This window comes from Bos indicus, chromosome 18 (genome assembly GCF_029378745.1).
Source record: "Bos indicus isolate NIAB-ARS_2022 breed Sahiwal x Tharparkar chromosome 18, NIAB-ARS_B.indTharparkar_mat_pri_1.0, whole genome shotgun sequence".
Classification (NCBI taxonomy): domain Eukaryota; kingdom Metazoa; phylum Chordata; class Mammalia; order Artiodactyla; family Bovidae; genus Bos; species Bos indicus.
The window spans coordinates 52,084,372-52,106,961 of NC_091777.1; the positions used below are offsets into that span (position 1 = coordinate 52,084,372).

The 22,590-nt window shown below is 50.1% G+C and overlaps 1 protein-coding gene and 1 long non-coding RNA gene across 2 annotated transcripts in view; both read left to right on the top strand.

Moving 5' to 3' along the window:
* Positions 1 to 2,569, top strand: part of LOC139177135 (uncharacterized) — a 31,109-nt gene extending 28,540 nt beyond the window's left edge. The window contains exon 3 of the long non-coding RNA XR_011561610.1: positions 725 to 2,569. This is a non-coding gene — a long non-coding RNA (uncharacterized lncRNA). The remainder of the gene's footprint in view (positions 1 to 724) is intronic.
* Positions 2,570 to 2,826: 257 nt separating this feature from the next.
* On the top strand, positions 2,827 to 13,835 carry CD177 (CD177 molecule). The gene is made up of 9 exons (XM_070771164.1): positions 2,827 to 3,027; positions 3,103 to 3,243; positions 3,481 to 3,663; positions 4,376 to 4,510; positions 4,691 to 4,807; positions 9,463 to 9,603; positions 12,205 to 12,381; positions 12,518 to 12,646; positions 13,293 to 13,835. Exons 1-9 carry the CDS (start codon positions 2,976 to 2,978, stop codon positions 13,544 to 13,546), a joined length of 1,329 nt encoding a protein of 442 aa, XP_070627265.1. The 5' UTR covers positions 2,827 to 2,975; the 3' UTR covers positions 13,547 to 13,835.
* The last annotated feature ends 8,755 nt before the right edge of the window (positions 13,836 to 22,590 follow it).

Here is a 22,590-nt window from a genome sequence, read left to right on the forward strand (position 1 = left end):
ACTCGGGATTCTATCCCTGGTCTGGGAAGATCCCACATGCCTCAGGGCAACTAAGTCAACTAAAGAAAAAAAGAAGAGAATCTGAAATTTTGAACAATTTTACATGTTTACCTAATATTTTTCCACATGAGCCTTTGTAATCCCTACCTTTGTACTCAGCCCCACCCTGACAGTACCCAGGCACTCACTCACCTTCTTGCAGTTACTATAGATTAGCTTGTAGTTTCCAGAATTGTATATAAATGAAATCTTATAGTATGTTCTCTTTTTTCATCTGGCCTCTTTCATTCAGTGTAATAGTTTTTTATTGAAATGAAATTCACCAAATGGAAACCATTTTAAAGTGAACAATTCCGTGGCATTTAGCTCAGTCACAAGGTTGTATGACCACCACCTGCTACTGCTGCTGCTAAGTCACTTCAGTCGTGTCCGACTCTGTGCGACCCCATAGACGGCAGCCCACCAGGCTCCCCCGTCCCTGGGATTCTCCAGGCAAGAACACTGGAGTGGGTTGCCATTTCCTTCTCCAATGACCACCACCTAGATAGTCCTAAAATGCTTTCATCGCTTCCAAATAAAACTCTACTTATTAAGAGGTTGCTCCCAATTCCCCCATCCCCTAACCCCTGGAAACCACCAATTATGTCTCAATGGATTTACTTATTCTGATTATGTCATCAATGAATCATACAATATGTGACTTTTTGTGTCTGGCTTCTTCCAGAAATGGCTACCTACTCCAGTATTCTTGCCTGGAGAATCCCATGGACAGAAGAGCCTGATGGGCTACAGTCTATGGGGTCGCAAAAGAGTCAAACACAACTGAGCAACTAAACAATAACAGCAACAACCTATGGGCCTCTTTGCCCCTTTCCTTCTTCCTCCAGGGACGTTGCTTCAGTACGCACACAACTCCAGAGGCCACCATTCACACAGCCACCGTGTGAATCATAGCGCACAACCCATACAAATGTAGTGATGGCTCCACTGTATCTTTCCTTCCTTCCTTCCTCTCTCCCTTCCTTCAATAAATATTTATTGAGCATCTAGGCTCCGTCACGATAGTGGTGGAGACACAGTAGCAGATGACCAGAACATGCCTCTGTCCATGGAGCAAATTTTACACCTGCGAAACAGGGGCTTCCCTGGTGGCTCAGTGGTAAATCTGCTCTGTCAGTGCAGGAGATGTGGGTTCAATCCCTGATCCGGGAAGATTCCACATGCCTCGAAGCAACTAAGCCTCTGTGCCGTAACTATTGAGTCTATGCTCTAGAGACTGGGAACTGCAATTATCGAGCCCACGGGCCCCAACTGCTGAACCTGTGCACCCTGGCACTCATGCTCCGCAACAAGAGAAGCCACCACAATGAGAAGCCCGTGCACCGCAATGAAGAGTAGCCCCTGCTCTCTGCAACTAGAGAAAAGTCTACGCACCCATGAACACCCAACACAGCCAAAAATATAAATAAGCAAAATTATTATTTTAAAAATTCTTAAAAAAATAAACTTGCACATGCAAAGAAAAATAAAATGTATGAGGATGTTGAAATAAACATGTAATTGCAACTTTCATATTCATTTCTTTCTCTTCTGCTGCTGTTCTCAATCTTTTCTCCGTTTCCCCTCTCTTTCTCACACATTCACATCTGGCCTCTGCAGTCACAGATAGACACCTCCTATTCTTCCCTGTCTCTTCCTAGCCAGGATGCTAGAGCTGGTTTGTGCAGGTTTGCAAAAGCCAATTGTTAAATACTTAGGAATTTTTCGAGCTGGTTGTGAAAATGATTAGTAGCTTAAAACCAGACAGGATAAGAGAATTTACACCACAGAAATAGGCTGATGCTATGATGTTGTTTTTCTGAAAAGCTGATCTTCTAGCACACCACTATTCCATCTATTTCTGGCAAGGACACTTTGCTTTGCCAAGGAATATCCTAATTCTCTGATAGATATCCAGTCTCCACCACCACCTGTCCTCTCCCACCCCCGCCATTCCTCACTTCCCTCCTGGGTGGTGGGAAAGCGGAGGTTCTAGGACCGTGTTGTGCTGACAGTGGAGAGAACAGAAGAAGAAGAGGAAGCATGAAGGAAGTTCATGAAAAAGGGAATAAAAAGGACAGCAGTATAGGAAGGCGGCGCTAGAGGTAAAGAACCCGGCTGTCGGTGCGGGAGACCTAAGAGACATGGTTTCCATCCCTGGGTGGGGAAGATCCCCTGGAGGAGGGCATGGCAACCCACTCCAGTATTCTTGCCTGGAGGATCCCATGGACAGAGGAGCCTGGCGGCCTACAGTCCATGGGGTCACAAAGGGTCAGACATGACTGAGCGACTAACACGCACACAGGAAGGAAAGAGAAGGAAAGAGAAGCAGGAATCCATGGGGGGACAAGGGTTCAGGTAGAGAGAGCAGAAGGACCAGGCAAGACTCACCGCCCAGTGTCCTCACAGGCAGTTGGGTCATTTCCCCATCTTGGGCCAGAAGGTGGCTGAGCTGCTAGGAGATGGGGAAACCACCTTCTCAAAGTACCCTTAAACAGGGTGGGGGTGGGGACCCGCAGAGCTGGGCTCTGCAGGAAGGAGGGCTGGGGACCTGGACCAATGAGGTCTCGGGGCTAGGATGCCTCAGTCTCTAACTGTTGAGAGGGGCTGTGGGCCCAGACTCTTGGGTCAGAGGGGGAGCGGGGGAGGGGGCTGAATCCTGGGTCTAGGGAAGGAAGGAGGACACAGGTTCCTCCCCCCACCCCCCCACCCTGCCCCGTCCTCCCCCTGGATCCTCACCCTACTCACCTCACCCCCCACCAACTCCCCCCCCACCCGCCACCACCTTTAAGCTATGGAGACTCAGAGGGAGGCCCTGGCCTCCTTTAGCAAGACCCTGTCCCCACCCTTTCCTGGACTACCTGGGTTGTGACAAGATATAAAAGTGCTGTTTCCGGGGAGAAAGAGCGGGAGCGAGCATTCCCGCCACCCAGACGATGAGCCCTGCCCTGCTGCTGGCCCTGCTGGGCATCACCCTCGCCCTGCCCGGTGAGTGAGAGACCCGGCCAGGGAGGGGATCCACCTGGAGGCTGAGCTTAGATGGATTTGTTCCTCCCATTTCAGGAGCGAGGGCCTTGAACTGCTACTCGGGGGGAGTGGAGACCATAAGGAATGTATCGGAACAGCCCTTTCGGTGGACGACTTCCCAAGTGAACTGTGGAGAAGGTTTGGGCTGCCAGGAAATGGTGTTGATCACCCAGAACGGTGAGACGGGCCCCGCGCCTGACTTGCAGCCTCTCCCTTGGAGAGATGTCCCTATCACCCCACCCTCCAGTCCTACCTGCGTTCTGTGTACAAACTCAGAAGACCGCTCCCCAAAATACCAGGAGCGGCGCCCACCTTAGCCGCCCAGGGGCCTCCTCTGCACTCTTTCGGATGCACACCCTCCCTCTAGGACCCTGGAGTCTGACCCCACCCTGGCCTGCTTGTCTCTCCGTGCAGACCCCCTCCTGTACCTGGTGCTCATCAAGGGCTGCACCCAGGCAGCCAATCAGGAGGCCCGCGTCACCGACCACAGGGCAGGCCCCGGCCTGTCCATCGTCTCCTACACCCGGGTATGCCGGGAGAATCTGTGCAACGATCTCAGCACCAGCCTCCCTCTCTGGACCCCGCTCCCACCCACAGGTGCCGGAGGTTGGGGGGAGAAGGGGACTGCCCGGAGGAGGGGGGCAATGGGGTTGAGGGGGTTGGGGTGAGCACACAGGCAATGTTCTTTTAGAATGCCTCCCTGCCTCCCCTCAGCCCCATCCAGCCTCCCCAGCACAGCTTCTTCCAGCAGTCCCTTAGCAGGGCACTGGACTGATGTTCCCTCATGTTCGACTACCCACCTCCGACTGCGGCTCTGGCCCTAACCTGCTGCCCACTCCTTCTTTTTTCCCGTGGGGTTTGGGAACTTGCCCTTTGGGGTTTCAGCATCTCCTCTTCAGAACTGAAATTGACCTGTGGCTTCCCATTGTCCTCTTCTGTCTGAGATCATAAATCGGATTTCGCTCTGCCCTTTGTGTTTCTCTACTCTTGGGCATCGCTGGTGGACATGGGCATCTCGTCTTCTTCCACGGTTCAGTGGAGCCTCTGGGTCCTCCCAGGGCACCCCTCCCCTCCCCTTACTAGGCAGCCCTCCCCAGATCTCATGCTCCCTCACCGCCTTGGTCTCTCTCTAGTCACGGGTCCTAATGCCCTGCTCCCCAGACCTTCCTGAGAGGAGGGCAGGGAGGCTAAGGGAGCTGATTCTCGGGAGCCGTGAGGAGCTGAAAAGCCGAGGAGGGTGGAGGGAAGGCGCCTGGTCTGAATTCAGAGCCCCCTTATTCCTCCCTCCCTTTGTCTCCCACCTCTCCAGTCCCAGGTTCTGTGCGGTGTCCAGTCTGCTTGTCTAGAGAAGGCTGTCTGTCGGCCCCAGAGATGACCTGCCCGGCCAAGAGCTCACACTGCTACAATGGGGTCCTCCAGCTCACTGCTGGTGACCCACCGGGAGGTGGGGTTGAGGCCAGGTTTGGGGGAGGCTGGGGGGTGGTGTGGGGCTGAGAATCAAGATCTGAGTCTCTTGGGGAGGAAAGGGAGGTGAGGATGGGGACCCTGAGGAGGGCGGGCCTGGCTTCCCCCTGAGTGTTGGCTGGTCCCAGTAACAGTGTCTCCGCCTTCTCCCACTTTCCAGGGAGCAGCACCAGCATACTCAAAGTCCAAGGATGCGTTTCTCAAGCAGGCTGCAACCTGCTGAATGGGACCCAGGAAGTCGGGCCCATCAGCCTGTGGGGGACTTGCATTCCTAAAGGTGAATGTCACGGCGACAAGACCAAGTGACAGGGGCGGAAGTTCCGGGGTATGATAACCCTGCGAAAGGCAGGCATCCAAACATATCCCACCAAAACCAGCATCACAGGTCATTCAGATGTTACTACTCACTCAGGCAGGTGTGATGGGAGGGATTCTCCCAGTAGGCACTTCGGGCGAGGATGCCAGGAAACAGAGAAGGTACGTGGTCCAGGGAACAGATCTATAGGACAGGAGATCTATAGGACAGGTGTTTTAAATGATGCTGAGCCTGGCTCAGTTAGGACAGCCTGTCCAGGTGGGAGAGGAGCAACAGAGCTAGGAGGAAGGTCAGAGAGGCAAAGAGGGTGGGCCACATCGAATGCCACTCTATCCATTGTCTGCAGGAGTTGCCTGCTGGTTTCCCTGCTGGGAGTGACTAGCTGCTTCTGATTCTATTTCTCCACCTCCCCGACCTTGGGGTCTCTGGCTTCCCCTTGACCCCCACCCCAACTCTGGCATTCCACTCTCGCCCAACCCCCACCCCTGGTACCGGAGGCCCCAGCAGCCCTGCTGCAGAGAAAAAGTGATCAGAAGGATGTCAAGGGTGCTTCAGGTGTGACAGGGAAAGTAAGAGCCAAATGAGGACCCGTGGAGGGTTCCCACTCACGCATGGAAACCCAGTCCAGGTGGAACACCGGTGGATGAGCATGGCCTGGCGTGTCTTGATGTCAGGGAGCAGGATGAGGAGAGGGGTGGGGCGAGGAGGGAAGTGGGGTCTGGAGAAAGTGGGAGGAGGGTCCTCCCTGACCAAGCTTCAGGCAGAGAATTGAGTGAGTTCAGCAAACGTTCCTGTTTGGATCTCTCTGGCTGGACTGGGAGCTTTGAGGACAGAACCCGGATGTTCCTGACACCAAGGTTTTCAGCCTCGGGCAGCACAAGGGCTGGGTAAGGGTGGGTTCCCCAGGATGTGTTTGCTGACAGGAGTCCATACAGCATTCCAAGGTCTCCCGTGGAGACTCCAGAGGACTCAGACCCTGGCCCTGCCCTAAAGGGCCTCTGGGACTGGGAACAGAGACATCACAGACACAGGTAGCCATGAGGCTGTCATGAGGGGGCTTGGGGGAGCTCAGAGTAAGAAGATACTGATGTTCTGGGAGGGGGAGATCGGGGAGGACTTCACAGAGGAGGTGACCTATGACCCATGTCTTAATGATGAGCTGCTGTTCATTCACAGAAGAGGAAAGGGGCGCAAACAGGCAGAGGAGACAGTATGGGCAAAGGCTTGGAGGTGGGGGCAGCCTGCTGCTTTCAAGAAGGCTCCCTGGGCTCTGCCTGAGGAGGGCTCATGGCGAGGATGAGGTACAGCTGGGAGCAGTCAGCAATGACAAGTTTTCCAGGTGGACAAGGTGAGTGTGGGTGGTGAAGGCAGAGCCCTTCCAAGCAGAAGGAATGCCCTGCTGTGTCTTGGGACTGGATGTTGGTGGGGGAGCAGAGAGGTAGGTGGGGGTCCTGATGGTGGGTCAGATAGCTTCCTAGCCAGACTGATGGGGCTGGCCTTTCTGCTAAAGGCAGGGGAGCCATGGTCAGGGAGGGACAGAGTCTGCATCTTTATTTTTAATTAATGCTAGTTTATTTATTTGGCCCTCATCTCTGGGACTAGCAGGCATATTAGGTAACATAATCCAGTAGACACTCAGAAACAAATCAGACACATGCCACATGCACCACACATCACAATGCACACAACACACAATACACACGAGAGACACAACCATGCACACTGTGCCATGTACCACCACACACGTGTTTCCTTACCTCTCACACACCATACAACACCACATGCCACACCCAGCACACACCCAACACCCAACACACACACACAGCACAGAGATGCGGGACATGCACCATGGTACACTCATATGACAAACACACCACATTCATCACCAACACACTCTGTCACTATACGTACACACCACACATCACACACCCACCCACCGTGCACATTTCACACATTCCCATACTACCCCACACCCTCCACAGGCCCGCTACATATTCACACACCCCACACATATCCCACATATGTGTGCTGCCCAGACCACACATGTGTCACATAAAACACAGCCATTACGCCACAAATGGGTATTCCTCATATATGTCCCTATTTTGTTGGCTTTCAGCATCAAAGCCAGATCTTTTTTAAAAATTGTTTATTTATTGATATATGTGGCTACACTGGGTCGTCCACGACTGAGCGGCTTCACTTTCACTTTTCACTTTCATGCATTGGAGAAAGAAATGGCAACCCACTCCAGTATTCTTGCCTGGAGAATCCCAGGGACGGGGGAGCCTGGTGGGCTGCTGTCTATGGGGTCGCACAGAGTCGGACACGACTGAAGCGACTTAGCAGCAGCAGCAGCAGCACTGGGTCTTAGTTGAGACATGTGAATTCTTAGTTGTGGCATGTGGAGTCTAGTCCCCAACCAGGGATTGAACCTGGGCCCCCTGCAATAGGACTGTGGTGTCTTAGCCACTGGACCAAAAGGGAAGCCCCCAGCTAGAGTGGAGCAAGATATCAGGGAGTAAGTGGAGAACAGAAGGGCATCCCAGGGAACAGCTCCTGGAAGGCACGGGGGCAGGAAAGGACAGGGTGCAAAACAGGCCACCACAGGAGCCCAGACTGAAGAAGAACCGAAGGTCCAGGATTTTAACAGCCTTGACTGTCCCCCTAAGGAACTGGATCCTGGTTCCAGCTAGAGCAGTGGGCCAGCCCAGCCTGGGAGAGCACAACCGTTAAGAGCTTAGCATCTGAATGGAAAGACATGGGTTTCAGTCTGGGCTCTGCCACTGAACCAGCTTTTGAGGATTACCACTGCTTAGAGCCTCTTTCACCAAGTTCAGAGAGGAGGAGACTCTCACTGATGGTCAGAGGTGGCAGAGCATATCCAAAGGCACTAGGGCAGACATGTGCCTCCATGTGTGTTTCAAAGAAGACTCCAGAAGTCAGTGGGACTCCAACAGAGTGATTAAGCGGGAGCAGAGCAGGACAGGAGGACTGTGCAGAGGAAGGAGGGCACCTCAGGTAGAGCCTTTGGGGCCATTTTAAGGACTTAGAATTTTATTCTGAATGGGTTGAGGATCTACTGGAGTTTTCTGAGCAAAGGATTGATGTGAATCAACCTTTCTTTTATAGGAATCATTCTGAATGCCTGGTGGAGAATAGAGTGAAGGGGAAGTGGGCATGGGGGAGGGGACCCTCCAGGGAGACTCAGGAAGAAGCAGGTGAGAGCCAAGGAGTCTTAGACCCTGGTGGAAGCTGTGGAGGAGGTGAGAAGTGGTCAGGTTTTGGAGGGATTTTGCAGCTTCAGCCAACAGGATTTCCTGATGGGTGCAACATGGGGTGTAAGAGAGGAGGGATTGTCGAGAATAACAGCAATGTCTTCAACTTGAGCAACTGCAAGAAAGGAGGTGCCATTGGCCAAGACGGGAAAGACAGGGGTAGGCAGAGTGGGAACCAGGCTGGGAGGAAGGCTGCAGGACCCATGAAGTGTCTGTGAAGTGGGGGAATGAGTGATCCTCCTTCATGGGGGCTGTTGTGAAGGTTAACACATTTGTGGGTTACTTGCACGGTCAGCCCTGACAGTTTCTGCATCAGGAGACACATCCCAGCTGATCATGTGATGGTCTCAAGAGTTGGTCTAATGGTTTTCAAACTAGACTGCAGAGGGCTACAGGGGCTGAGGCGTCCCAGGATGGTCATCAATCCTCCTCTTCCCCATCACTCCCTGGAAGGAGCCAGAATAATGCCTGAGTTCCCAGCCTAGCTCCTAACTCACTCGCAGTGGGACACTGGGCAAGCTGCTTTCAAAACTCCTCTGTTTCTCACTTTGAAAATCAGGGTGATGATGATGACAACCTGCTTGGGGTAGGGGGGTGCCAGGAGGAAATGAAGCAATCCAGGTGAGGTGAACTTCTGGGGAGGGTTCATCCTTGGAAACTGATCACGGCAGCTGGGCACCTTTTAAGTGTTCAGTGCACACAAGGCATTGGAGTATTTCTGTTTGGAACATAGCGTTGCTCAGTGAAGACATATATGGTGTCAGGCTACATTTCTCTTTATCCAGATGAGGACCTTGAGGCCCAGAGAGGGAAGTAGAGATTGACTCAGGCTAAGGAAGAGCCATCTGTCTCCATCACAGCTGATGGAAAGAGCAGCTGTCCTCAGGGGGCATTGAGAAAAGCCTCTGCGGTGTGTTTGAGCAGAAACAGGGTAAAGAATAAGGATGGGGCTCAGACTTCCAAAACGAAAGAAGTGAAAGTGTTAGTCACTCAGTCATGTCTGATTCTTTTGCAACCCCATGGACTGTAGCCAGGCTCCTCTGTCCATGGGATTCTCCAGGCAAGAATACTGGAGTGGGTGGCCATTCTCTTCTCCAGGGGATCCTCCTGACCCAGGAATTGAATCCGAATCTCCCACATTGCAAGCAGATTGTTTATCATCTGAGCCACCAGGGAAGCCCTGAAGGTCCCTTCTAAATCTGAGGTTGAGGGACCCAGTGGCCCATCGGGCTTGCAGGGTAGTTCAAGAATGTGAGCATCTTCCCAAGCATAGGACCAGAAGGAAGACACACAGCGGGTCCCTGGCTTCCACAGACCCTGGTGATTCTTTCTCCGCAGGTGCTCTGACCTGTTATCGGGGTATCATGCTGCAGATGTCTCCAAACCTGAGCCAGGACCCTGTCGATTGGTCCACAACTACGGAGCAGCGGTGTAACCCTGGGGAGGTGTGTCAGGAGACCCTTCTGCTCATAGATGTAGGTGCGTGGGCTGCGCAAGAGGGCGAGACCCCTGCATGGGGTCCTGTGTCTCCCTGCCTTGGATTTTTAAAAAATTAATTAATTTATTTTAACTGGAGGTTAATTATTTTACAATATTGTAGTGGTTTTGCCATACATTGACATGAATCAGCCATGGGTGTACCTGTGTTCCCCATCCTGAACCCCCTCCTACCTCCCTCCCCATCTCATCCCTCAGCATCATCCCAGTGCACCAGCCCTGAGCACCCTGTCTCATGCATTGAATCTGGACTGGTGATCTGTTTCACATATGATAATATACCTGTTTCAATGTCATTCTCTCAAATCATCCCACCCTCACCTTCTCTCAGAGTCCAAGTCTGTTCTTTACATCTGTGTCTCTCTTGCTGTCTCGCATATAGGGTCATCGTTATCATCTTTCTAAATTCCATATATATGCGTTAATATACTGTATTAGTGTTTTTCTTTCTGACTTACTTCACTCTGTATAATAGGCTCCATTTTCATCCACTTCATTAGAACTGATTCAAATGCATTCTTTTTAATAGCTGAGTAATATTCCATTGTGTATATGTACCATAGCTTTCTTATCCATTCGTCTGCCGATGGACATCTAGGTTGCTTCCATGTCCTGGCTATTATAAACAGTACTGCAATGAACATTGGGGGTACACATGTCTCTTTTAATTCTGGTTTCCTCAGTGTGTATGCCCAGGAGTGGGATTGCTGGGTCATATCCTGCCTTGGATTTAAAAAAAAATACTTATCTGTTTATTTTTGGCTGCTCTGGATCTCCGTTGCAGCGTGGGCTTTTCTCTAGTTGCGGAGAGCGGGGGCTATGCTCTAGTTGCTGTGCACCGGCTTCACACTGCTGTCTTGTTGGGGAGCACAGGCTCTAGGGCATGCGGGCTTCAGTAATTGCAGCTCACGCGCTTGGTTGCCCCGCAGCTTGTGGGATCTTCCTGCACCAGGGATCAAACCGGTGTCCCCTGCATTGCAAGGAATCCTCCTTAAGGGGTTAAGGAATTTTAACCACTGGAGCACCAGGGAAGCCCCCTGCCCTGGATTCTGTGCACTAAATTTCCTGCCACGGTCCCTTCAGGCTTGCACTTCTAAGTCCAGTTCTTCCTCTATCTGTGCCTTGGTTTCCCCTTCTGAAAATCGGGACGAGATGATGGCAGTAACAGTAACCTACTTCACAGGGTGGTGACTAGGATATAGCCGGTAGTCCAGGCAAAGGGCTGAGAACAGAGCCGGCACAAAGAAAGCTTTTGCTTAGTCACTTCAGTCGTGTCCAGCTCTTAACTCATTTCATTCAAAGTCTAAGGAACTGCTGTGGTGTGTCAGGCACTGTTCTTGTAGCTTTACAGGCCAGTGGGGAAGCTGCAGGCAAAACGAAACAAAAGAGTGAGATATCATGTGTGAAGACAAGAGCTGTGGACAGAAGTCCAGTGGGGACGGGAGATCGGGAGAATGATGTGAAGGTTGCAATTTGTGCTCTGAAGGCTCCCTGTCAACTAAAAAACCCCCAAACCTAAAAGTTGAGAGTTATTTATTCAGTGGGAATGTTATACACGTTTGCAGCAAGCGGCAGGTAATCTGAATAGGAAAGATTACTGTTAAGAGAAAACTAAATGTCTCACATGAAGAGATTTAGCAATCTTCTATCCTCTATGGGAAGATGCAAATGTCCAGACTTGCTGAAATCATTTCCTTCGTATTTGTTGTTGTTGTTGTTCAGTCGCTCAGTTGTGTCTGACCCTTTGCAACCCCATGAACTGTAGCACACTATGCTTCCCGGTCCTTCACCATCTCCCAGAGCTTGCTCAAACTCATGTCCATTGAGTCGGTGATGCCATCCAACCATCTCATCCTCTGTCGTCCCCTTCTCCTCCTGCCCTCAATCTTTCCCAGCATCAGGGTCTTTTCTAGTGTGTCGGCTCTTTGTATCAGGTGGCCAGAATATTGTAGCTTCATATGCATCTAGCTATCTGGGGCCAGTCCTGCTTTTTTTATTGTTCACAAACTAATTTCTTGTTTATCATAAGAGATGGCAAATGTGGTGGATGGCTGCCTCTTTTTCTCTCTCTCTCTCTTTCTCTTTCTCTCACACACACACACACACCCAGCTCCTCAGCACTTTCAGAGGGGAGGAAGTAGCTGCTGGCTTCCAAATACATGGCTTAGTTTCACCTGGGCTCAGAAATCTGCATTACACACACACACACACACACACACACACACACACACACACACACGCAGAGCTCCTACTGGCTTCCAAAAACCTGGCTTTGTTTCGTCTGGGCTCAGAAATTTGCATTTGAAAAAGACGTGTTGACTGGTAGGGTTTAGAGCAGAAAACTTTCCGTTTCCCACGGGAAATTCCGAGGACCTTCTACTCCGAAGGTGACATTTGAGCCAGAAATGAGAGGCAGCAGATCTGGAAGAGGACCCGACTCTGGCCCCAGGCTGCCCTGTGCTCTCTACAGGACCTGTGCCCCGGTCATCGTCACATACCTGTCCCCTGCCTGACGAGCCCCTGACTCCGCCACCCTTGGAGCCTCCACTCTCGCCGCCCAGCTTTCTCTCTCTCACCCCTCAGGACCCAGGTCGATCCTGCTGGGGAGCAAAGGCTGCAGCCAGGTCAATATCCAGGGTGACTTCATGCACTCGAGGCCCCCCGGAGTGCTGGTCGCCTCCTATGCCCGGGTCTGCTCCTCCGACTACTGCAACTCGGCTGCCAGCAGCAGCGTCCTGGTCAATGCCCTCCCTCGTCCAGGTGTGTGATGCCAGCGGGCTGGGTGGGACCCGGGGTAGGGAGAGATGGGGCCCCAGAGACACATCTCGGCGCTCAAGGAGGGTGGCCGCGGCTAGGCGCAGGGCTGTGTGTTCCCAACCTTCTCTCTGCTCCCCAGCCCCCCCGGCCCCAGGACACCTGCAATGTCCCGTCTGTCTGGCCCTTGGATCCTGCTCACAAAGCTCTAACGTGATGTGTCCTAAGGGCACCAGTCACTGTTACAAGGGTCAGATTTTTCTCCGGGGAGGTGAGTACTGAATGTCAGGTCCCGAGGAGGAATGGGCTAGGGGGCTGGATTCACAGGGTCCCGAGGTGGGAGAGTGCTTGAGACCCTGGTGTTGCGGTCCATGCACAGGCTGGAAAAGAATTTCCAGATATGGGGCAGAACGAGAGGAGAATAAAGTTTAATAGACTGGGAAAACCAAACAGTGGGCTGGTTCAAGGGAGAGCCAAACCCTTTCGCAGGCTAGTAGCCAATTTTTACAGCCTCAAGACAGAGAAAATTCCTACTGGAATGGTGGCATTAGGTGATTGGTTAGGATGCTATGGGGTTGGTATTTTATCTACTACCGGATCAGGGAACTGGTCGGTTTAGATCCAGAGGCTCATGGCAACAGTTGCTATGGGGCTTGGTCAGTTCCAGAGATTTTTATCCTGTGACCTTGGTACAGGGCTCCACACCTATGACCTTGGTATAGGGCTCCATACCTGGCTCACGACTTTGGGGGTGGAGCGGCTTGGGGACCCAGATTTTCTAGGTCTGAGGGAGGAGGGGACTAAGAGCCTGGTCTCTTGGTCTGAGGTGGAGTAGGGGAAGGCCTAGGAATAATAGGGTCTAGGAACTTAAGCATGAGGAGCTTTGAACCCTCCCTGACTCTATCTTCTCTGTCTAGGTGGGTTGACCGCCCCAGTGGACATCCAGGGCTGCGTGGCCCACCCTTCCAGCACCTTGTTGGGCCGTAGGTGGAGTATCGGGGTCTTCACTGTGACTGAGACCCGTGAGGGTGGCGCTGAGGATGAGCCTCTAATCTCAAGTGGAGCTGCCCCTGGCCCTTCCCTGGCTTGGGCAGTGGGGCTGGCCCTAGCCCTTTGGTGTGGGGCTCCCTCCTTGCTGACCTTGTTCCCCAGGATCCTTAGCTCCTGTTGACTCCCCACGCCCCACCTCTCCCTCTGACCTCATAACTCAAGAGCCTTGGAATCTGAATCATGCCCCAGTCCTCATCACCACCCCCTCCACCACCACCACACACACACACACACACACACACACACACACGCACACACACGCACACACACGCACACACACGCGCACGCTATCTGACCTGGTGACAGCATATGGAAGGGCCTGAGAACAGCTGAACTGATCCTCTGGGAGGAGGGACATTCAACCAGTGGCCACCTGTGTGTGATAATAAAGACATTGTCCTTTTGCCACATGCAAGGGTTTCTCTATGTGAGGGTAGGGCAGGGCTCCCAGAGATCTGACATGAGGGAGGAGAGGAAGCTGGTGAGAGAGTCACCATCTCGGGTCATCCTTCACTGATCTGGTCCACAGCCCCCCTGGACCAGCTTGGGTGGTAGCAGAGTCTTCCAGGTGCTGCAAGCAGAAGTATTAGGGCCTCTTGGGGAGGGGGGTGCTTTCCAGGCAGCTCAGCAGTAAAGAATCTGCCTGCAATGCAGGAGAGCTGGGTTCGATCCCTGAGTGGGGAAGATCCCCCACAGGAGGGCATGGCAACCCACTCCAATGTTCTTGCTTGGAAAATTCCATGGACAGAGGAACCTGGCGGGCTACAGTCCATGGTGTTGCAAAGAGTCAGACAGGACTGAGCCACTCAGCACACACATAAAATGACTTGGGAAGTGAAGGTGTGCCAATGAGGCTTCTATTTTAGTAGCCAGCACCAACAGGGGGCTCACCCCACTTGAATAAATTGACACAATGGTTTATGTGAAGCAGAGAAATGAGAGGGTTGGCACCATTTCCTGAGGCTGATATCATTGGGTCTGTTGTCATAGGCTTGAAAGACTAAGAAGTCATTACTGTTATTAGAATCTGGAAGGGGGTGGTGTTTAGAGAGGGGTGCCTGACAGGAGCTGTGATCTCAGGCTGAAAAATCCACCCAACCCACAGCGACACTACAGGGAGGGAGCTGGGGAATTAACACCCCAACTTCACTTAGTGTCCTCCCTGTGGGTCTCCTGCTGGGGCTCCCCATCGACTGAACCCAGCTGGAAGGTGGGAGATCCCACTAACAGTCCCCACGGCACAGGGCAGGGGGAGAAGGGGAGAGAATGAATGTGAAAAAGGAAACCGCACAACCCACCCCTTGAGTCCGCAATACAGAAGACACACAATTCCCGTCTGGTACTTAATCATAGAACTGTCTTGTGCTAGTGGCAAGGCGTCACACACCCACAGCTTTAGATGACCAGTTCTTCATGAACCACAGTCAGAGGAAGATGGGGGAAAACCTATAACAGAGCTGCAAAGGCCCTGACTGTGCGGCTGGTGGTAATGAGAGCCGCCTGCTTCTACCACCCCTTCTACGTTCTCTTACCACCTGCCAACACCTCCTCTGGACATCGTTGAGACACAAGGTTTCATTCCTAAAGGAAGTAAGTGTTCAATAGTCTTGTCTTTATTGGCTTTTGGCCACTTTCTGCTAAACAGGGCCACCGGCAAGTCAGTATTACCTACAACGCATCCCCTGGCTTCCAAACGTAGTCCTCCTTGACCTGGCAAACCAGCCTTCCTCTGGTGGTCACGGTCCCTCTGGTCGTCTTCTCCGCCTCTTGTTTCAGCAGCAGGAGGAACACAAAATAGCATGGGGGCAGTCCTGGCTTCTGGTTGATTAGAGCTCTGATTGGGTTTCTCACCCACACCAAGCCCAAGGTCACAGAGACCAGGAGCAAAAATGCTTTAAGTGGGTTGTCATGTGTACTGATGGGCGGGGACACTCCCTTATCTTCCCCTGTGTCATGGACCCCTGCATTCTGGCTCTAGGGCAGGTGACACGATAGACTGGCCAGTTTGAGACCTAGAGCATCTCCTGTTGGGTGGCAAGGTACCTTCTCTACCTGGTGCCTTCAAAAGCCGTCATGACCATTCGACCCTTCTGATAAGCCAACTGTGTCTGTATAGTGGGGCACCTGGAAGTCAGTGAGCTCCATGCGGGGAGTTAACTGCCTCAGTTCCTTTGCCTTAAAATATGTCCTCTAGTTGGAAGTGATACTTCATGGGAGGACTTCCCTGATGGTCCTGTGATTAAGACTCCACCTGTCAGTGCAGGGGCCAGGGGTTCAATCCCTGGTCCAGGAAGATCCCACAGGCCATGTGGCAAATAAGCTTGTACGCCACAACTACTGAACCTACACGCCCTAGAGCCCATGCTCCGCAACAAGAGAAGCCACAGCAATAAGAAGCCTGTGCACCACAACTAGAGAAAGCCCAGGTAGCAAGGAAGACCTAGGGCAGCAAAAAAAAAAAAAAAGAAAGAAATTTAATTAACTAATTAATTAACTTTAAAAAACTTCGTGGGATCCTGTAGCAATAGAGCAGACATTTCCTAAGTCCCCAGATGGCAGTGTTGACAGAAGCAGTGAGGACAAGGAAGGCAGAACAGCATCCACAGAGTGTATTACCCTGTGGGGAGAAAGGTCAGTCCCGAGAGTTGGGTATATGTCCTGAAGAGTCCTGCTGTAGAAAGATGTCATAACAGGCTGAGATTGGCCTCTGCCTTTGTTGGTTTGGGTACTGAGTGGAGTCAACAGCCAGGTCACCTGGAGAGAGTTAGCTCACTTGTTGTCACTGCATGGAGACATTAGTTAACTCACTAACCCAATAGAGTAGTAATTCTATCCCCAGATGCTTGAACTAATACCTCCACTCCTATATTCCCTGTGAAAGATTTTGGCCCCATGAAGCCTTCCCCTTGGTCCTGTCTAGTCTCACACCCTTAGAATCGGTATCAGTCGGGGTCCAGGCATGTGTCAGGAACCACATGCTAATTTTAACAGGTAAAGTTTTTTGTTTTGTTTTTGTTTTGGCCACGTAGCACGTGGGATCTTAGTTCCCTGACCAGGGATTGAACCCCAGTTAGTATAAGGAATCATTATCGGACTTCCCTGAGAGTCCAGTGGCTAAGACTCTGCCCTTCCAATGCACGGGGCTTGGGTTCAATCCCTGGCCGGGGAGTGAGATCCCACACGCTGCAACAAAGACTGAAGACCCCAAGTGCTGCAACTAAGACCTAGCACAACAAAATAAATAAAAATAAATATTAAAAAGGGGAAATATTTAAAAATAAAAGAATCATGAGGGAATTCCCTGGTGGTCCAATGGCTAGGGCTCTGAGCTTCCACTGAGGGGGACATGGTTCCATCTCTAGTCAGGAACTAAGATCCATAAGGCCAAAAAGGAAAGAAAGAATCATTATCTAGAAACACGGGGTGAGGATTAAGAGGGAATTGGTTACTAAGCCTAAAGAACACAGGGCTTTCCAGGTGGCGCTAGTGGTAAAGAACCTGCCTGCCAGTGCAGGAGATGTAAGAGACAGGGGTTTGATCCCTGGGTCGGGAAGATCCCCTGGAGAAGGGCATGGCAACATACTCCAGTATTCTTGCCTGGAGAATTCCATGGATGGAGGAGCCTGGGAGGCTGTAGTCCATAGGGTCGCACCTAGTCGGACACGACTGAGCGACTTAGCTTATGACAAAGGTAAGAGAATAGTTCATCTAGGGAGGAACCTCCTTACTTGGGGCCAGAAGACAAGCTCTTCAGCCTGCAGTGTCCCTCTACCACCCTCTACTGGCAAAGCCTAACATTGTGCCTGGAGATGAACAAAATTGCTTGCAGGATCCAGCAGGGCAATGAAGAGCTAATCTGGAGCTGAGAGGCCATAACTGGCACAGAATCTGCTCATACACACGCTCTGGGATTCCTGCCCGTGCAAACTGGTGAGGTTCTCAAACGCTCTCAATGTGTGGCATGTACATGCTAAACCAAGTCCTGTGCTTCTTTGGACTACATTAGAAATTCGTTCTTGTTGGTCTGGAGGAGAAGCAGTTTCCTATGAGTGGTCTCTATCCCACATCTGAGGGTCACACTCCCTTAACACAGACTGGCAACATTGAACATTTTCCTGGCAGTGCATCTCTGCAACCCGTTCACTCAAGCCTTAGGCTTGGTCCTCAGCCATATCTGCCCTGTGACTGGAAACAAGAGATGTTCTGCCAAGGGAGTTTTCTGATTGTCTATCACATTTCCATTTGGACAATCTTATCTTTCCATTGCTCCTCTTCCCCCACGTTTGCTCACTAGGGTCATCGGAAGAAACAGCCGACTCCCCAGTCAACCTGTGCAGCACCACTGTTGCCGTAGTAACAAAGTGCCACACCCACTTCAGCTCCCAACACCTTGCTTTCCATCTGCACTTCTTTCACTGCTACCCCAGTGATAACTTGACCAACTATGAAATTGTCACAGGACTTCTCTCACCTGTGTCCTATCTTTTTCCATCAAGGTGGTCATCCCTGTGCTTCTCCCATGTAGTGGAAACCTAATCCCAGAATACAGTTTTGTTTGTCTGTTGCTGGATGCCACTGCTGATCCAAATTTCTGAATTGGTCAGGGTCCTGGCTTCAGGTTCAGTCGCTTAGTCGTGTCCAGCTATTTGTGACCCTATGAACTATAGCCTGCCAAGTCCTCCAGGCTCCTCTGTCCATGGGATTTTCCAAGGAAGAATACTGCAGTGGGTTGTCATTTCCTATTCCAGGGATCTTCCTGACCCAGGAGTTGAACCCTCATCTCCTGCATTGGCAATGGATTCTTTACCACTGAGCTACCTGGTAGCAGGAAATAAATTGTTCACCCAAGTTGGGTAACAAGTAGAATTTTATTAAGGGGAGTGCTGATTACAATTATTAATACTGGATCCAGGGAAACCACAAAGGATGGTGCAGGAGTTGGGAGTAATCATATGTTTTATTTAATTTTATTTATTTTTGGCTGTGCTGCACAGCTTGCAGGATCTCAGTTCCCCATCTAGGAACCCAGGCCATGGCAGTGAAAGCCCAGAATCATATCCACTAAGCCACCAGGGAACTCCTCCATGTATTTGAAACATATGATTGCAACAATATATAACAAAGAGGATTGCTCTGACCACAAATGCTCTGCATCTAGGGCGAGGGGTGCCATGCACTTCATCGATTTATAACTGGCATGAAAAGGCCCAGTACTGAAATGGGGGTGCCGGGGACCAGCCCTGGCTGATCCAGGGAATTCGAAGCGGGGACGGCGTTGGTGAGGATCAGGAAACAACTGCTTAATTAAACGTTTATTAAGGATATAAAGAGTGGTGAAATAAGGATAGCTCAGCGAAGAAATTCAGTGAAGAAAAGAGGCTGAATAAAATTCCAAAGCAGGGAATTTACGTCACCTACGAAGGCCGCAGGCGTCCTCCCGTTCTCCCGAAGGAGAGGAGATGCTAAGGCCTCCCCGGTCAGATCTTAGAAGCCCAGGCAAAATTAGTAGGCTTGACGAGCTTCCCTGCCTCAGAAGAAAAGTTCAGCTAGAAGGTGAAAGAAAGAACGACATGCAGAGACCAAATTCTGGTGAACAAAAGGACATACTTTATTTTCCAAAGCAGTTTTATACCTTAAGTTGTGCATAGAGGATAATGGGGGAAGGGGTAGAGGCATGCAAAGACAGCAGTTCCTGATCCTTATCGAAGTCAGGCTTTCAAACTTATCATATGCAAAAGTTTAGGTGATTTACATCATCTTCTGGCCAGGAAGCCTGTTAACATTTTAAGAAACTTATTTTTCTCTAAAGGTGATTATTCTAAAGTCAGGCACCAGCCTCCAAAAAGCATTGGAGAAAGTTGCATTCCTATAGGGCAAAGGTGAGGTGGGCTCAATCAAGAAAAGAATTAACTCAAGGGTCCAAGATTACAAACATTGAGGCAACTACTTACATTTCTATACACCCATTATATCAATCAATACACCGCCAAGGACACAGTAGGTAAGGGATATGGAGACTTAGCAGCAAACATTGGCCCAACAAGTGAAAAACCCTTCACCAATACAATTTCTAATCAATCTTTTAACTACTCAAAGGAATCTGTGTTTAGACAGTTTAGAACATCTCATGCCTCTCACAGTTGGGAGGCTCTGAACAATCACATGTTGCCGGAAAAAACTTATTCAGGCAGGCTAGAGGACTTCCAAAGGAGTTTGTAGGTTGAAACACTGTCACACGCAGGAACTATTAACTGGAGCTGTAAGCTAACTCTTTTTTCAGAGAGAGGTAGTGGGGGACAGCCCCCCGTAAAGTCAGAGGTGTAGGTGAGAGCACAAAGCAGAAAGTAGGCAGACTCTGGTTTTGGGGGTAGATTGCTCGAGAATTTCCAGGGAGACTCCTGAGGCTTGATCCCGCCTTTGCGTATGTCAAGCCTCCTTCCTCATGACCTTTGTCACGGGCGGAGCTCGCTCCCCACATCGGGAGAGAGCTCCTTTCTACATAAATCCACACTCGAACACAAAGCCACGTGCACTCATGGTGTGCTGGTAAATGAACATCTGCCTCCCTGAAGGGAGAAATAAAAGCTCTGATCTGTAGCATTTGCCAATGTCCTTGGTGTAAATACTCCCACTGTGGCTGATTTCAAGCTATCACGATGTCCCTGCCTATGGAGTTGGGAAGAAATAACCATGCAGGAGACACAGGTTTGATCCCTGGGTCGGGAAGATCCCCTGGAAGAGGAAATGGAAACCCACTCTAGTATTCTTTCCTGGAGAATCCCATGGACAGAGGAGCCTGGCGGGCTACAGTCCATGGGGTCATAAAAGAGTCAGACACGATTGAGATTGTGTACACACACACACACCATACAAATACAATAGTTATAAATAGCTTCAAGAGCATAGATAATAGTAAAATAGTAGATAATTTAGGAAGTGATGATTTTTGAGTATTTATTACCTTTGTTTTAAAAATGTTATTTATTTATGGCTAAGCAGGCTTTCTCTAGTTGCAGTGTACGTGGTTCTCATTTTGCTGGCTTCTCTTGTTGTGGAGCACAGGCTCTAGGGTGTGCGAACTTCAGTAGCTGCAGTGCACATGCTCAATAGCTGTGGCACGTGGGCTTAGTTGCCCTGAAGCATGTGGAATCTTCCCAGACCAGGGATCGAACCTGGGTCCCCTCGCATTGGCAGGAAGGTTCTTAACCACTGGACTACTAGGGAAGTCCTACCTTTGCTTCAACATAATTTAGTTTTAAGTTGACAAAATTTAATTTTTAATAGTGGTTGTATTTAGCAACTGGCTTGAAAAACTGAAAATTGACTCTCATGAACCAGGTGGAACCACTGAACCACTCCCAGCACAGCATGGCCCACATCCCAGAGAGAGCCAGTGAGCACAAGTGCTCTTGCACAACCTACCCTGACAGCCCTCAAAGATCCCCTGAGCTCTCAATTCTTAAAGAATAGATCCTTATTCTTCCTTCCATCTCTAGACCCATCAGGGTAACCTCACCCAGTGTGGGTGGGTAAGGGACCAAGTTGGCTCACTGCCAGAAGCACGGGCACCTCAATATCCAAGATTTGTGGTGTGTGAGCATTGAAGCCAGCAATACTGTGGGTCTCCCTATTATGTCTTGAGAACCTACCCGAGATGACCAACACCTACAATCCCCAGGATATGAGAAGGATGGGGACTTCCCTGGTGGTCCAGTGGCTAAGACTCCACCTCCTGATGCAGGGAGCCTGGGTTCAATCCCTGGTCAGGTAACTAGATACCGCATGCTGAAACTAACAGATCCCATGTGTGGTAACTAAGACCTGGCACAGACAAATATAAAGAAATAAAAAAAAAAAAAAAAAAAAGAATTTCTACCGAGTTACTGATGGCTTTAAAAACTGAACCCAAAGAAAGATTTACTATATTTGTATCAGTGATTAACATTTTAAAGCAGTACTAGCTCTTGTTAAAATGTCTGCTTTTAGTTACTTTATTCAGAGGTGGTTTGGGGCCATCTTAATCATGCCAAAAGTTAATTTAAAAAACACAAGTAAAATGCCATGTCTCCCTACCAGGGCTAAGTGAGCAGACACAGGCAATTTACTTTAGAATAGAGCAGGCGCGGTGTGGGGGAAGCCCTTTATTTAAGCTTGTGCATTTGGGTGCAAACAACCTTCCAGGGAGAAATACATGGAACAATGTCCAAAGCTCACACAGAAAGAGTCTTCCAGCCTCTCAGTCCCATGGTACTTAGCTATGGCAGCCTCAGCAAACTAATCAACAGGCCAATGTGTTATTTAAGATGACCTTCACTACAGTTGCTAGATGCCAGGTATGGGGCTAGAACTGAAGAGGCAGGGTGAGTGCTACTCAGAGGCATGGGAAGGGATAAGGGTCTTAAGACAAGATTCTGGAGATCCAAGCAGGTGTCTATGCAGCTTCCAACCACCCTCTCTGCCTCCAGTTCCCCCTAACTCATTGGTCCCGCACTGGCAATGGTGGCCAAGATCTGAGACCTTGCTCCAGACCTATAGTTACACAATAACCCAGGAAAACCACATACTGTTACAGATCAGAGGAGGTGAGTTCTGGAGGCCTGAGTCCCCCAAATAAGGGAGTGTGGCTCAGATTCCTGGGTCCTGAGGGGCAGGGTGTTTGGACCAGAATGCTCTCTTACTATGTATATTAACTCTTTCTAATATTTACATGAATAACAATATTAATAATTATATTCTTAATGTTAACAGTCCCCAACTGGAAGCTCTTAATATATTTTCACATAAAGTTAAGAGTTTTACCAACACTATTCTTACTGTGACATTTTCTCTATGAAAATAAATATTCATTTATACCACAAAACTCACAGAAACAGTATCAAGTCTGAAAGAACACATATGGCATCTTTGTTACATCCAGAGAACTTATATGTAAGTATACATACATGTAATATATATATATATATATATAAAATGATTTACAGCCATAAACAAGAAATCTGAATGATGCATCTTGTTCATGATACTGACACCAATATGTGAGTTAGCTACAATGGCATTCTGCCGTTCAAGGGTGCCAGAAATAACGCTGAAGCCAGCATCCCTCTATTCAGTCTTCCAAAAGACCACGGAGGAGGCTGGCGCCCTGGTGTGTACAGAGGATGAGGC